The 14,947-nt window shown below is 50.4% G+C and overlaps 1 protein-coding gene across 1 annotated transcript; it reads right to left on the reverse strand.

Moving 5' to 3' along the window:
* Positions 1 to 2,485: 2,485 nt before the first annotated feature.
* Positions 2,486 to 13,819, reverse strand: LOC131730535 (pleckstrin homology domain-containing family G member 5-like). The gene is made up of 8 exons (XM_059020656.1): positions 12,936 to 13,819; positions 11,055 to 11,131; positions 5,208 to 5,352; positions 4,522 to 4,633; positions 4,287 to 4,347; positions 3,910 to 4,001; positions 3,518 to 3,654; positions 2,486 to 2,822 (listed from the first exon to the last, which is right to left on the reverse strand). Exons 1-8 carry the CDS (start codon positions 13,060 to 13,062, stop codon positions 2,551 to 2,553), a joined length of 1,023 nt encoding a protein of 340 aa, XP_058876639.1. The 5' UTR covers positions 13,063 to 13,819; the 3' UTR covers positions 2,486 to 2,550.
* Positions 13,820 to 14,947: the final 1,128 nt, after the last annotated feature.

A 14,947-nucleotide genomic window follows, 5' to 3' on the forward strand; every position in this document is an offset into this window, starting at 1 on the left:
TCCCTTCCACAGCGCAGGGGCAGTCTGAGTTCTTCCCTGGGGTACACTGTCCGTGGTGCTCACTTGTCGGTGCTCAGATGTGATCGAGCGAAGCCTGTCCGAGAGAACTCCAGAAATCAGGATGAAAAGTGAAACAATCTGAAACAGGACGATGAGTTTGTTCTCGACCCCGCTCTCTCTCGTTCAGCACTCACTGATCATTCACGCTCAAGTGCTTATTTCCAGGTGCAGTCCGTCTGACCTGCTCGGAGCCGGGGGGGGGGCAATAACAAAATAACCACGGGGGCAAAGAGCGAACCCAGCGCAGAGCGTTCTTCAATAAGTCACTCATAACCTCAAACACTCAGGGAAGCTCATTTTAACAAACAAGCGACCTGAACACCCTGCACTCCGAAGTGCAGCCCTGCCCAATCACACAGCTCACTGCACAGAACACGAAGCACAGAGAGGCATGGTGAAGCATTGGGAAGCATTGTAAAGCACAGAGAGGTCTGGTAAAGCATAGGGAAGCATTGTAAAGCACAGAGAGGTCTGGTAAAGCATAGGGAAGCATTGTAAAGCACAGAGAGGTCTGGTAAAGCATAGGGAAGCATTGTAAAGCACAGAGAGGTGTGGTAAAGCATAGGGAAGCATTGTAAAGCACAGAGAGGTGTGGTAAGCATAGGGAAGCATTGTAAAGCACAGAGAGGTGTGGTAAAGCATAGGGAAGCATTGTAAAGCACAGAGAGGTCTGGTAAAGCATAGGGAAGCATTGTAAAGCACAGAGAGGTCTGGTAAAGCATAGGGAAGCATTGTAAAGCACAGAGAGGTCTGGTAAAGCATACACACACACACCCTCACGCACACACACACACACTCCTTCACACTCCACAGCAGCAGTGCTGTTGATTGTCTCCTAGCGGAAGGAAGCAGTAAAAACAGGTTTATCAGCATGGACTTCAACCGCGCCAATGTAAAGTACTGTACAAGCAGATCAACCCCCCACACCAAACACCTGTCAAACAACTCAACCATCGTCTCACTGTGGGGCTGAAACAAACAGGATATGCTGTGCCCATTACAGTCATACCCCAGACCTGTCCTACAGACGTCTATACAGCTCTGCAGTGTTAAAGGTATTCAACTCTCCAGTCTCAATCTCAGCCTGTGAGTGCATGCAGAGTGCTGGGGGCTGCCTCTCTGTGCTGGATTTCAATGACATGCAAATACAGGATGCAAACTCGCTGCACCCTGCTATCCCGGGAATAACGACCCTGGACAATTCCTGGAATCACTGTCTGTTACAAAACCCGCTGGTGCTGCTGTGTTTGACTGTGGGTGCTGTTCTTCACTTGGCAGTGCTTTCTCGGTCACTCAGACTCACTTCCCTGCCTGCAGGTAGGCTGTGCTCCGGCTGGGAGGAGATCAGGTAGGCTGGGAGGAGATCAGGTAGGCTGTGCTCCGGCTGGGAGGAGATCAGGTAGGCTGGGAGGAGATCAGGTAGGCTGTGCTCCGGCTGGGAGGAGATCAGGTAGGCTGTGCTCCGGCTGGGAGGAGATCAGGTAGGCTGGGAGGAGATCAGGTAGGCTGTGCTCCGGCTGGGAGGAGATCAGGTAGGCTGGGAGGAGATCAGGTAGGCTGTGCTCCGGCTGGGAGGAGATCAGGTAGGCTGGGAGGAGATCAGGTAGGCTGGGAGGAGATCAGGTAGGCTGTGCTCCGGCTGGGAGGAGATCAGGTAGGCTGGGAGGAGATCAGGTAGGCTGGGAGGAGATCAGGTAGGCTGTGCTCCGGCTGGGAGGAGATCAGGTAGGCTGGGAGGAGATCAGGTAGGCTGTGCTCCGGCTGGGAGGAGATCAGGTAGGCTGGGAGGAGATCAGGTAGGCTGTGCTCTGGCTGGGAGGAGATCAGGTAGGCTGTGCTCCGGCTGGGAGGAGATCAGTTTCCTGGAAAGGGTGCTGCCAGTCTCAATGAGTCACAGTGATCCAGGGCCGTGTCAGGAAACACAACAAGCCTTCGCCTGCCTTCCCAAAATCCACCAGTTATTAGGAAATATTAGCGTAGGTGTGCGAGGCTCACAGAGATTGAATCACACACACACAGTGACACAGACACCAGTTTTGCCATGGTTATACATTTACCCTGGTTTGCCATGTTTATTAATATGCTTTACCATCCCTCTCTGTGCATTACAATGCTTCCCTATGCTTTACCAGACCTCTCTGTGCTTTACAATGCTTGCCTATGCTTTACCAGACCTCTCTGTGCTTTACAATGCTTGCCTATGCTTTACCACACCTCTCTCTGCATTACAATGCTTCCCTATGCTTTACCAGACCTCTCTGTGCTTTACAATGCTTCCCTATGCTTTACCAGACCTCTCCTGTGCTTTACAATGCTTCCCTATGCTTTACCAGACCTCTCTGTGCATTACAATGCTTCTCTATGCTTTACCAGACCTCTCTGTGCTTTACAATGCTTCCCTATGCTTTACCAGACCTCTCTGTGCTTTACAATGCTTCCCTATGCTTTACCAGACCTCTCTGTGCTTCCCCATGCTTTCACTGTGCTTTATTACACTTGGCTGTGATATTCTTCTGTCCACCCGGGCATCTCACAGTTTGTACTGTGCTGCATCACATTGCACTGTGCTGCACTGTAACACACTGTCTCACTCACCATGACCTCGGTGCTGTCCCTCCGTCCTGGCTGTCCCGGCTCTGTCGTCTCGCTGGCGGGGGACACGATGTAGGGGGGTGGTCCGGAGGAGCCCCTCATGCTGGGCAGACTGAGCGAGCGGAATTCCTTCACAGCCTTCTCCACCTTTACCTCGTCCCCGGGCTTGGCTGAGAGACAGAGACACACAGAGTCAGGAACGTCAGAAACAATCCAGAAAGAAGAGAGAGATGGAGAGAGTGACGTTGAGGGAGAAGGGAGAGAGATAGAGAGAGATGGAGATGGGGAAGGAGGAGAGGAGCAGTATTACCGGTTCCAGTCGCCTGTGTTACCAGCAGCTGCAGCCCCCTACAGCACAGGCAGTCTGCCTCTGGATGACAATGCGGAGCGCAGACAATATAGACAAGCCTCTCCACCTGCACACTCACACACAGAGCTGCAGGAAACACAACACCTGTATGCTAATGAGCTGCTGGCACAGCCAATCGGAGAGGCTGTGCTGAGGAGCGTGTGCTGCTGCAGTGTTGGGGGGGAGGGGGGTGGGCTGTGCGATTGCCACATCTGCGGAATGCTCTCTCTCTGTCTCTCTCTCTCTCTCTCATTCCCTCCCCCCCTCTCTCTCTCCCCCTCCCTCTCACATTCCCAGGAAACAGACTCCCGTTTCGCTCAGACACATTTCCCGCAATACAAACGGTGGAATTTGCAATGCAATCTGGGAAGACTCTGGGAGTGTAGGAGGCAGTGATGCAGAGGGGAGAGGGGAGAGGGGAGAGGGGAGGAGCGTCACAGGGATGGGAGTAAGACACTCCCACTACAGCGTGGTGTGATCCAGTCCTGGTTTCACTATGAGGACGACGCCCCCTACCTCTGATCTTGAGGTAGTGCCCCCCGAATCTGTACGCCTCGAACCCAAGAGACAGCGGCGTGTTGGACTGGTCAAGGAACAGATCCACCTTCCCCAGCTCAATCCCCTTCCTCTCGAACACAGGGCACAGAACCTCCCTGAAAACAAGCAGAGAGGGGGTGAGAGCTGAAACACACACACACACACGCACACACACACACACACACACACAGGGCACAGAACCTCCCTGAAAACAAGCAGAGAGGGGATGAGAGCTGAAACACACACACGCACACGCACACACACACGCACACACACACACAGGGCACAGAACCTCCCTGAAAACAAGCAGCGAGGGGGTGAGAGCTGAAACACACTCACACTGCAGAGTGCACACTCGCACTCTCACTCACCTGAGTGTCTTCTTCTTCATGGCAGGGACGATCTCAGACTCGATGTCCACATTCAGGTCGAACTTCAGAGTGAAGCACTCCTTCCTGGGATCCTGCAGGGGGCGACAGAGCAGCGTCAGAGTCAGGCAACCCACTGCATACCCTCCCCCCCCCCCCTCGCCACACACACACCCCTACACACACACACACACACACACACACACACACACACACACACACACACCCCTACACCCCCCCTCGCCACACACACACACACACCCCTACACCCCCCCGCCACACACACACACAGACACACACCCCCACGCGCACACACACACCCCTACACCCCCTCCGCCACACACACACACACACACACACACACACACACTGTAACTCACATCAGTGTGTCTCCGTCGTGGTTTTTTTTTGTTCAGCTTCAAAGCTGCGCTTTTGCGATCCCTGCAGAGGAGGCAAAACAAATCAGTTACTAAATTAAAAATAAATAGAAAATAAAATTAAACAATGCTTTTAATCCCACTGCGGAGCCGCTCAGAGAAAGAAAGAAAGAACGAAAGAATGAAGAGGTTTTGAGAGCAACGCCTCCAGCACTGTCAATCTGTAGCTGCCTCTCACCCCTTGCCAGTGTCGCCTCCCCCCTCCCCCTCCTCCTCCTCCTCCAGGTCAGGGGGGGGGCTGGTGCGGGTGGGGCAGGACCGCGTCGACACGTTTCGCTCCAGGATCGAACCTGCAACCAGAAGGAAGACACAGTCACAAACACAGCAAGAGAAACACAGGAGGGAACGGAGCCAGGAGATCAGCTGTGCTTGATTCAGTACCAGCCTGCTGACTCGAGCACTACTGAGCTGCACTGTTTCCTATTGAGCTGCACTGTTTCCTATTGAGCTGCACTGTTTCCTACTGAGCTGCACTGTTTCCTATTGAGCTGCACTGTTTCCTATTCAGCTGCACTGTTTCCTATTGAGCTGCACTGTTTCCTATTGAGCTGCACTGTTTCCTATTGAGCTGCACTGTTTCCTATGGCAGAGTCGATTTAATAACCAGCCTGCTAACATGGGGACTGTGTGATTTAGTTGAAATAGCTGTGCAGTGAGAAGCAGTAACGAGGAGACAGGGGCACTGCCTTTCATGGAACAGTGCAACACACACACCCAGCTGCAGACTCAGGAATCATGTATTATATATTCACTCTCTCTCTCCTGTCCACGCCTCTCTTTCCCCTCTGTATCTCCCCTCTCTCTCTCTCTCTCCTGTCCACGCCTCTCTTTCCCCTCTGTATCTCCCCTCTCTCTCTCTCTCACCTTGTGGCTGCAGGTGGAAGCAGGGGTGTCTGTCGTAGTGCATGCTGTCTCCAGGTTGCTCGCGGTGACAGCGGGAGTCACATGACTCACACAGGTTCAGGGGGGTGTGGCTGTTCAGCGCCTGGCAGTCCGGGTGGTGACACACCTGCGGGGGAGACAGGGTCAGAGGTCAGGGGTCAGCTCCCAAGTACTCCACGGTGTTCAGGTTTGTTTATGCTTTGAAGGGAATTCCGTTAAGGACAAGCGAGAGAGCAGAAATATACACACTGAAAGCACACCGACACACTGACCCCAAACACAGAGCTCAAGACAGAAATACACACACTGAAAGCACGCCGACACACGCTCCTCTCTCCTCTCCTCTCCTCTCCTCTCCTTGTGTTTTTGCTGTTCGCTCTCCAGTGTGGAGCGGAGCGGCTTCCTGCGTCTGTGAAGTGAAACAATGCCTGAGCGAGCTGACCGGCTTCCTGCTATTGTCCCCTCTGCCCTCTCTGTCCTCTGTCCTCTCCGGTCCCCTGCTCCCCTCTCCCCAATGACAAACGTTTCCACTAGAAGTCTTTCTCAGTGTCTTCAGTGCAAATTCAATGGCAAACGTTTCCACTAGAAGTCTTTCTCAGTGTCTTCAGTGTAAATTCAATGACAAACGTTTCCACTAGAAGTCTTTCTCAGTGTCTTCAGTGTAAATTCAATGACAAACGTTTCCACTAGAAGTCTCTCAGTGTCTTCAGTGTAAATTCAATGGCAAACGTTTCCACTAGAAGTCTTTCTCAGTGTCTTCAGTGTAAATTCAATGGCAAACGTTTCCACTAGAAGTCTTTCTCAGTGTCTTCAGTGTAAATTCAATGGCAAACGTTTCCACTAGAAGTCTCTCAGTGTCTTCAGTGTAAATTCAATGGCAAACGTTTCCACTAGAAGTCTTTCTCAGTGTCTTCAGTGTAAATTCAATGGCAAACGTTTCCACTAGAAGTCTTTCTCAGTGTCTTCAGTGTAAATTCAATGGCAAACGTTTCCACTAGAAGTCTTTCTCAGTGTCTTCAGTGTAAATTCAATGGCAAACGTTTCCACTAGAAGTCTTTCTCAGTGTCTTCAGTGTAAATTCAATGGCAAACGTTTCCACTAGAAGTCTTTCTCAGTGTCTTCAGTGTAAATTCAATGGCAAACGTTTCCACTAGAAGTCTTTCTCAGTGTCTTCAGTGTAAATTCAATGGCAAGCGTTTCCACTAGAAGTCTTTCTCAGTGTCTTCAGTGTAAATTCAATGACAAACGTGATACACAGTGAAGATGATGCAGTGATACACAGTGAAGATGATGCAGTGATACAGTGAAGATGATGCAGTGACACACAGTGAAGATGATGCAGTGACACACAGTGAAGATGATGCAGTGACACACACAGTGAAGATGATGCAGTGACACACAGAGAAGATGATGCAGTGATACAGTGAAGATGATGCAGTGACACACACAGTGACTGAAGGAGGTGATGCAGAGGTTTAGAAAAGGCATAGCACAGAGTCAAACGCATTAGTGATACGATCTCACACCCAGGAGATCTTTTCTGTCGAATCTTTTGATCAAACAAAGATCAGCGCAGTGACTAGATTAGTCTGAAAAGATTACAAAAAAATATATATATATATTTTTTTTTTCTTGGACTCACCGGAACGTCGGGGCGTTGTGAACCCAGCTTGAAGAGATGAGAATCTGTTGTTTTAAATAATGCACAAGAAGGACTCGCGCACTCACACACTCACACACACACACTCCTTCCAAACTAAACCCCCCCTCCAGCTCCCGGCAGCTGAATTCTCAGGATCCGATCCTCTGGGGTACGGAGTGGGAGAGAGAGAGAGCTAGAGAGCTTGGAGAAAAACACCTTCCCTTCCTCTCACGAGAATCAGCCCTGAGTGCCAAAAACTTCCTCAAGCCAGGACAGGCAGGCAGGCAGGCAGGCAGGCAGGTCTCAGTCTGCTGCAGTTGTGTTGTAATGATTCGTCTGTATCACTCACACTATACACAACGTGATCAACTGAGCAATCACTCACTCACTGACTCACTGCAGCACAGCCAGCTCTCTCTCTACCTCTCTCTCTCTCTCCCTCCCTCCCTCCCTCTCTCTCTCTCTCTCTCCACAAACCACTAGCAGGCTGCTGGCTGGTTTGCAGTATAGCTGAGCTGTCTGTCTGCTCTTTCCTCCTGGTTTTCCCAGTCCCCTCTCAGCTCTAACCACTAGAGCCACACTGCCTCCCTCCCTCCCAGTCCCTCCTCAGCTCTCACCACAGAAAGTGAGACAGAGAGGCAGCGAGACAGAGAGGCCCAGCATCCAATTCAACTGGCAGATTCTATTTTAAAAAGGTGGTGAAGTGAAAGGACTGTGATCACAGAATCCGAGACTACACTGCCCCCCCCCTTGCGCTGTCGCGGGGGGACCCGTTAACCCCTCGTAACCCGGGATTACTGTTTCAAACAGATGCCTCCTGACGTGAGCGCGTTTTGGATTAGTCTTTTTTTGGACTCAGAACAGAAGCAGGATTTCCTGGGAAAGAAGCTTTCATTGAAAAAGGCCTGAGAGGCGGCTGCTTAAAACAGAGACACTTAAACAGAGAGGAACACGCAAATACACGCACACACACACACACACACAGACACACACACACACACACACACACACACACACAGACACACACACACACACTGAGACACACACACACACACACACAGACACACACACACACTGAGACACACACACACACACAGAGACACACACACACAAATACACACACACAGAGAAGCACGCACAGACAAATACACACACACACACACACTGAGCCACACGCATACACTAATGCACACACACAGCCGCACACACACACACTGAGACACACACACACATTGAGATGCACACACACACACACACTGAGATGCACACACACACTGAGCCGCACACACACACATTGAGATGCACACACACACACACACTGAGATGCACACACACACTGAGCCGCACACACACACATTGAGATGCACACACACACACACTGAGCTGCACACACACAGTAGCAATGTACCGGTGAGTTGAATTGCTCTCCTCCCCTCTGCTGGTATCTCGTCACACGTCCTCCTGCTTCCTAATCATCCCACAGCTCGTTCCTGTGAGGGGGCAGGGAGTGCAGGAACCAGCCATCTCTTCCAGCTTCATCTCAGTAATAACACGTGCTCAATAATAACACATGCTTCAGTTTCAATAGCACTGATGAAGGCACTGGAGCCCAGACACTGGTCTGCTTGACTCAGTTCAGTTTCAGTAGCTCTGATGAAGGCTCTGGAGCCCAAACGCTGGTCTGCTTGACTCAGTTCAGTTTCAGTAGCTCTGATGAAGGCTCTGGAGCCCAAACGCTGGTCTGCTTGACTCAGTTCAGTTTCAGTAGCTCTGATGAAGGCTCTGGAGCCCAAACGCTGGTCTGCTTGACTCAGTTCAGTTTCAGTAACTCTGATGAAGGCACTAGAGCTCAAACGCTGGTCTGTTTGACTCAGCTCAGCTTCAGTAACTCTGATGAAGGCACTAGAGCCCAAACGCTGGTCTGCTTGACTCAGTTCAGTTTCAGTAGCTCTGATGAAGGCTCTGGAGCCCAAACGCTGGTCTGCTTGACTCGGTCTCTTCTAGCTTCATCTTAATAATAACTCTTATGAAGGCACTAGAGCCCAAACGCTGGTCTGCGTGACTCAGTTCAGCTTCAGTAACTCTTCACTGCTGCAAGTTGCCTCTCGTCTGGGACACACCTCGAGATGGGAGCCCTGCAGCTGAGCCAGGTTTCCATGGAGGGATTAATGAGAAGTCATGTCTGATCAGATCATCTGTGCAGCGCAGTGTAGCACTCTGACAGTGCGGGAGAGAAGAGGAGAGAAAGAGCGACACTTGAGAGGAGAGGAGAGAAGCAAACACAGAAAGAAGGAAAGAAGGAAAGAAAGCAAGCCAGAGGGCTGCGAGTGAGGTCATGTGTCTGTTATGATGGCTGCTTTGTTTTTGTGGTTGATGACGGATCTCCAGTGACACCTCACTCTGACTCTGCCCCACCCAGTGTCTCCGAGCAGGGAGACGGGCTGAGAGCTGCCCAGTCCTGCCTGGGCTTCACCGCACTCCTCCGCTCTTCCACTCCCACTGTTTGTGTTCTCTCTCTCTCGTAGACACACGCACACACTGACACACGCACACTGATACACACACACACGCACAGGCACACACACCACACTGACACACACTGACATACACACACACACGCACACACTGACTCACTCACACACACAAACAGGCACACACTGACACACACACACACACACACACACACACACACACACACACACACACACACACACACACACACACACCACACTGACACACACACACACACTCGCACACACACACTGTTTGAAGCGGTGAACGTCCTGTTCGACTCGAGTAGACTGTATTACTCTTTTATACAATGGGCTCCAATGCCTTTACTGCTACCATTTCCGCCTCCACCTCCAGATCCCTCTCCTCCCGGAGCTCTGCTGCCCCCTGCTGGCTGTGCTGTGCATTGTTTGTGTTTCACAAAAAATGTAAAAGAAACAAACACTGACATTCCAGAGCAGAGCAGACCACATGCCCCCCCCTCACCCTCAATTTAATCTCTTTATATAATCGGATTTAAAACCATTCAACTCTGCAGACAGAGCCAACACAGCCAGACTCACATCATCCCAGCGTGCAGAATACAATACAATCTACACACAACACAGCCAGACTCGCATCATCCCAGCGTGCAGAATACAATCCAATCTACACACAACACAGCCAGACTCGCATCATCCCAGCGTGCAGAATACAATACAATCTACACACAACACAGCCAGACTCGCATCATCCCAGCGTGCAGAATACAATACAATCTACACACAACACAGCCAGACTCACATCATCCCAGCGTGCAGAATACAATACAATCTACACACAACACAGCCAGACTCGCATCATCCCAGCGTGCAGAATACAATACAATCTACACACAACACAGGCAGACTCGCATCATCCCAGCGTGCAGAATACAATACAATCTACACACAACACAGCCAGACTCGCATCATCCCAGCGTGCAGAATACAATACAATCTACACACAACACAGCCAGACTCGCATCATCCCAGCGTGCAGAATACAATCTACACAATCTGTCCTGGAGAGTGAAGATTGGAGAGAGAGACAGAGACAGAGAGAGGGGAGAGACAGAGAGAGAGAGAGAGAGAGAGAGAGACAGAGAGACAGACAGAGAGCCAGAGGAGGGGGAACGGTAGTAAAATCAGGCAGACAGCTCTGCTGCAGTTCCAGACACTCAGCTTTCTCGTTTTAGAAATTATGACCAATAAAAAAGCACAATTTATAGCCAGTCTGGTCCCCCCCCCCGCCCCCCCGCCCCCCCGCCCCCCCTCTACTCCGGCCTCAGAGAAATTCCTGAACACTAAACGCATGGAATCTCAGTACTGCCCTGATCGTTCCACGGCGCTCCACTCCGCATTCCTTTCACTAATTCAGTCATTATTACCGGCTCAGTTCTGACCTGACCTGATTAGTTTATCTTCCTGAGATCCAAGAAGAACAGACAGACACAGACAGACAGACAGACACACAGACAGACAGACAGACACACAGACAGAAAGGCAGGCAGACAGACACGCAGACAGACAGACAGACAGGCAGGCACACAGACAGACAGACAGGCACGTGAATCCCCCAGTTTGACCCTCCCAGTTTGCCCCCGTTGCATCGATTCCTGCTGGCGCTCAGAGCTCCGAGGAGTGATGCTCTCTTACCCTGACTGCCCTCCGGCCCTCCACACAGTCCGGGTGCTGACAGGCCAGAATCCCCTCATCAGGAGAGCTCCGCTCATCTGGAACACAAAGGGGTTAATCCATCAGGCAAGGAGCGAGGGAGGAGCGAGGGAGAGAGAGAGAGAGAGGATGTGAGAGGGAGAGGGAGGAGAGAGAGGGAGAGAGAGGGGGGAGAGACAGAGAGGAGAGGAGAGAGAGGAGACAGAGAGGAGAGAGGGAGACAGAGGGAGAGAGAGAGAGGAGAGAAAGAGGGGGGAGAGACAGAGAGAGGAGAGAGAGAGGAGACAGAGAGGAGAGGAGAGAGAGGAGACAGAGAGAGAGGAGAGAGAGGAGAGGAGAGAGAGGAGACAGAGAGGAGAGAGGGAGACAGAGGGAGAGAGAGAGAGAGAGAGGTAGAGTGGGAGAGACAGTAAACTTGTCACTGAATTCACTGAGTTTCATTTAGGAGAGTGTGGCAGGGCAGAAGCCTTGCTGTGCGTGTGGGGGTGCAAGCCTGACAGGGACGGGGTTAACTCTGTCCCTGGCAGCAGTGACGGGTGTGTCCCCACTCCCCAGTCAGGGTCCATGCCAGTCGAGTGGCTGCATGTATATAAGGAGGGAGAAATGCTTTGTCTGGGAGAGGAGTGTTTGTATCTGTAGTGAAGGTTAATGCCCAGCCTAGAACTGATCCGTGCTCTTGTGTGAACAACTTATTAACAAAACAAACACAAACACAGGAACAAAATAAAAAGAGGCACGACGGACGAAATAAAACGTTCAAAAGAGCAAATCACACCTGTGAGTGCTGGCAGGGAAAGAGTTAACGCTGTCCCTGCCAGCCTTGCGTTCCCCACACACACACACACACACACACACACACACACACACACTGTTTACAGTGCCAGAGCTGTTTATCAGAACGCTTCCACGCCAAACCGCTTCCTCTCCCTCCCTCTCTCTCCGCTCTCCACAGTCTTATTTCAACTCCTTCCCCGTATACTGTACACAGGGCATGGGCCACACTGCACAATGCTATAGGGGCCCAGGCTATACTGTACTGCAGGGTGAATCACACTGTGCTGTTACTGTACTGTAATGGACAATAGGCTTCTGTGCATGACAGAGGCATTGCTGCATTCGAAATACTACCCACTGCCTAGAGGGGGAGGAGAGCCAGGCTCATTCTGAAGAATAATTATAATCATACTAATATAAAAACATCATAGCAAACACAGTGGAGCTGTGTCTGAATGGGGAGGGAGACAGGGGGAGAGACAGTGACTGGCCTCAGTGCTGCCTCAGCTGATCCGTACCCCTCGCACTCTCTCTCGGCTGATCTGTACCCCTCACACTCTCTCTCAGCTGATCTGTACCCCTCGCACTCTCTCTCAGCTGATCTGTACCCCTCGCACTCTCTCTCAGCTGATCTGTACCCCTCGCACTCTCTCTCAGCTGAGTTGTACCCCTCACACTCTCTCTCAGCTGATCAGTACCCCTCACATTCTCTCTCAGCTGATCTGTACCCCTCACACTCTCTCTCGGCTGATCAGTACCCCTCGCACTCTCTCTCAGCTGATCAGTACCCCTCGCACTCTCTCTCAGCTGAGTTGTACCCCTCACACTCTCTCTCAGCTGATCAGTACCCCTCACATTCTCTCTCAGCTGATCTGTACCCCTCACACTCTCTCTCGGCTGATCCGTACCCCTCACACTCTCTCTCAGCTGATCTGTACCCCTCACACTCTCTCTCGGCTGATCCGTACCCCTCACATTCTCACTCAGCTGAGTTGTACCCCTCACACTCTCTCTCGGGCGGTTCCGTACCCCTCACACTCTCTCTCAGCTGATCTGTACCCCTCACACTCTCTCTCAGGTGATCCGTACCGCTCAGGTCCTCACTGATGTGCAGACTGGAATCCCAGGAGTACCTCTCAAGAGGGGTGTACCCCCCCAGCTCCCCCAGCTCCGTCTCCAGCTCATACGCTCCTCGCTTCTTCCAGTACAGGAACATGCTCAGGGGTCAGGGGTCACCCCCAGGAAATAAATAAATAAATAACTCCTTCTAAGATAACATTGCTTTCTCTTCCTTCCTTCCTTCTGTTCTTTTCTCTTCCTTCAATTCTTCTTTTCTCTTCCACCTTCCTTCCCTTCTTCCTCTTTCGTTTCTATCTTTTCTCGTTCTTTTCTTTCGTTATTCCTCCTCCATCATGCTGTCCCGCTCCTCCTAACGCACGTTATTAACTCCATTCGTAAAAATAATAAATGCAGATATTTTTAAACGCATTCAAAAATAAAGGTTCTGGTTCTGGTTCTGGTTCCGGTTCTTCTCAACAGACACATGAAGTCCTGCTCAGACCCCTCGATGGCTTACTGTCTCTTCTTGCTTAGAAAACTAAACTAAACCCAAACAAACCCCACTTCAAACTCTCCTGTGATCAAACGTTGTCCTTCTCCCTGAAACCCAGATCTGCGGCTCACTTGCCCTGGGTTTGAAAGACTGGCAGCAGCCCCTGAAATAGAGAGGGGGGGGGCGTCTCCGTCAGTGTGGACAAGCACTGTATTCATGCCGTGGAGAGGTGCATGCTGGGACGGCACAGGGACTGACCAATGGGGTGAGAGTGGCCGGTACAAAGCCTCCTTTGCAATCCACTCCTACAGGAAAATAATCGCCCTGAACTGCGCTTGTTGCTGAAACACATGGGGGCAGATCAAGCTGGTAGTAAAACCCGGAATGGGAGACACTGCTGTGCAATAGGAGTGCTATTCCCATCCCTGTAACAATAATAATAATAATAATAATAATAATGATAATTTAATTCCACGATCCTGAGAAATATCCCTGTACTATCCCTGTAAGCACATCACGAAGGCATTCTGGATTCAAATCATGACCCTGAAGCCAGGTAACTATAAAACACAGCCGTTACCTGACTGTGTGTCACAATGCAACCCTTACAGAGGTTTCACACAGTAACAGCACAGCAGTGTGATACAGCACAGTGTGATACAGCACAGCGTGATACAGCATAAGAACATAAGAAAGTTTACAAACGAGAGGAGGCCCCATTCAGCCCATCTTGCTCGTTTGGTTGTTAGTAGCTGATTGATCCCAGAATCTCATCAAGCAGCTTCTTGAAGGATCCCAGGGTGTCGGCTTCAACAACATTACTGGGGAGTTGGTTCCAGACCCTCACAATTCTCTGTGTAAAAAAGTGCCTCCTATTTTCTGTTCTGAATGCCCCTTTATCTAATCTCCATTTGTGACCCTTGGTCCTTGTTTCTTTTTTCAGGTCAAAGAAGTCCCCTGGGTTGACATTGTCTATACCTTTTAGGATTTTGAATGCTTGAATCAGATCACCGCGTAGTCTTTGTTCAAGACTGGTTGCTCTTCTTTGTACTCTTTCTAGAGCAGCAATATCCTTTTTGTAACGAGGTGACCAGAACTGAACACAATATTCTAGGTGAGGTCTTACTAATGCATTGTAAAGTTTTAACATTACTTCCCTTGATTTAAATTCAACACTTCTCACAATATATCCGAGCATCTTGCTGGCCTTTTTTATAGCTCCCCCACATTGTCTAGATGAAGACATTTCTGAGTCAACATAAACTCCTAGGTCTTTTTCATAGTTCCCTTCTTCAATTTCACTATCTCCCATATGATATTTATAATGCACATTTTTATTGCCTGCATGCAATACTTTACACTTTTCTCTATTAAATGTCATTTGCCATGTGTCTGCCCAGTTCTGAATGCTGTCTAGATCATTTTGAATGACCTTTGCTGCTGCAACAGTGTTTGCCACTCCTATTTTTGTGTCGTCTGCAAATTTAACGAGTTTGCTTACTATACCAGAATCTAAATCATTAATGTAGATTAGGAATAGCAGAGGACC

Source organism: Acipenser ruthenus, unplaced genomic scaffold (assembly GCF_902713425.1).
Source record: "Acipenser ruthenus unplaced genomic scaffold, fAciRut3.2 maternal haplotype, whole genome shotgun sequence".
Taxonomy (NCBI): domain Eukaryota; kingdom Metazoa; phylum Chordata; class Actinopteri; order Acipenseriformes; family Acipenseridae; genus Acipenser; species Acipenser ruthenus.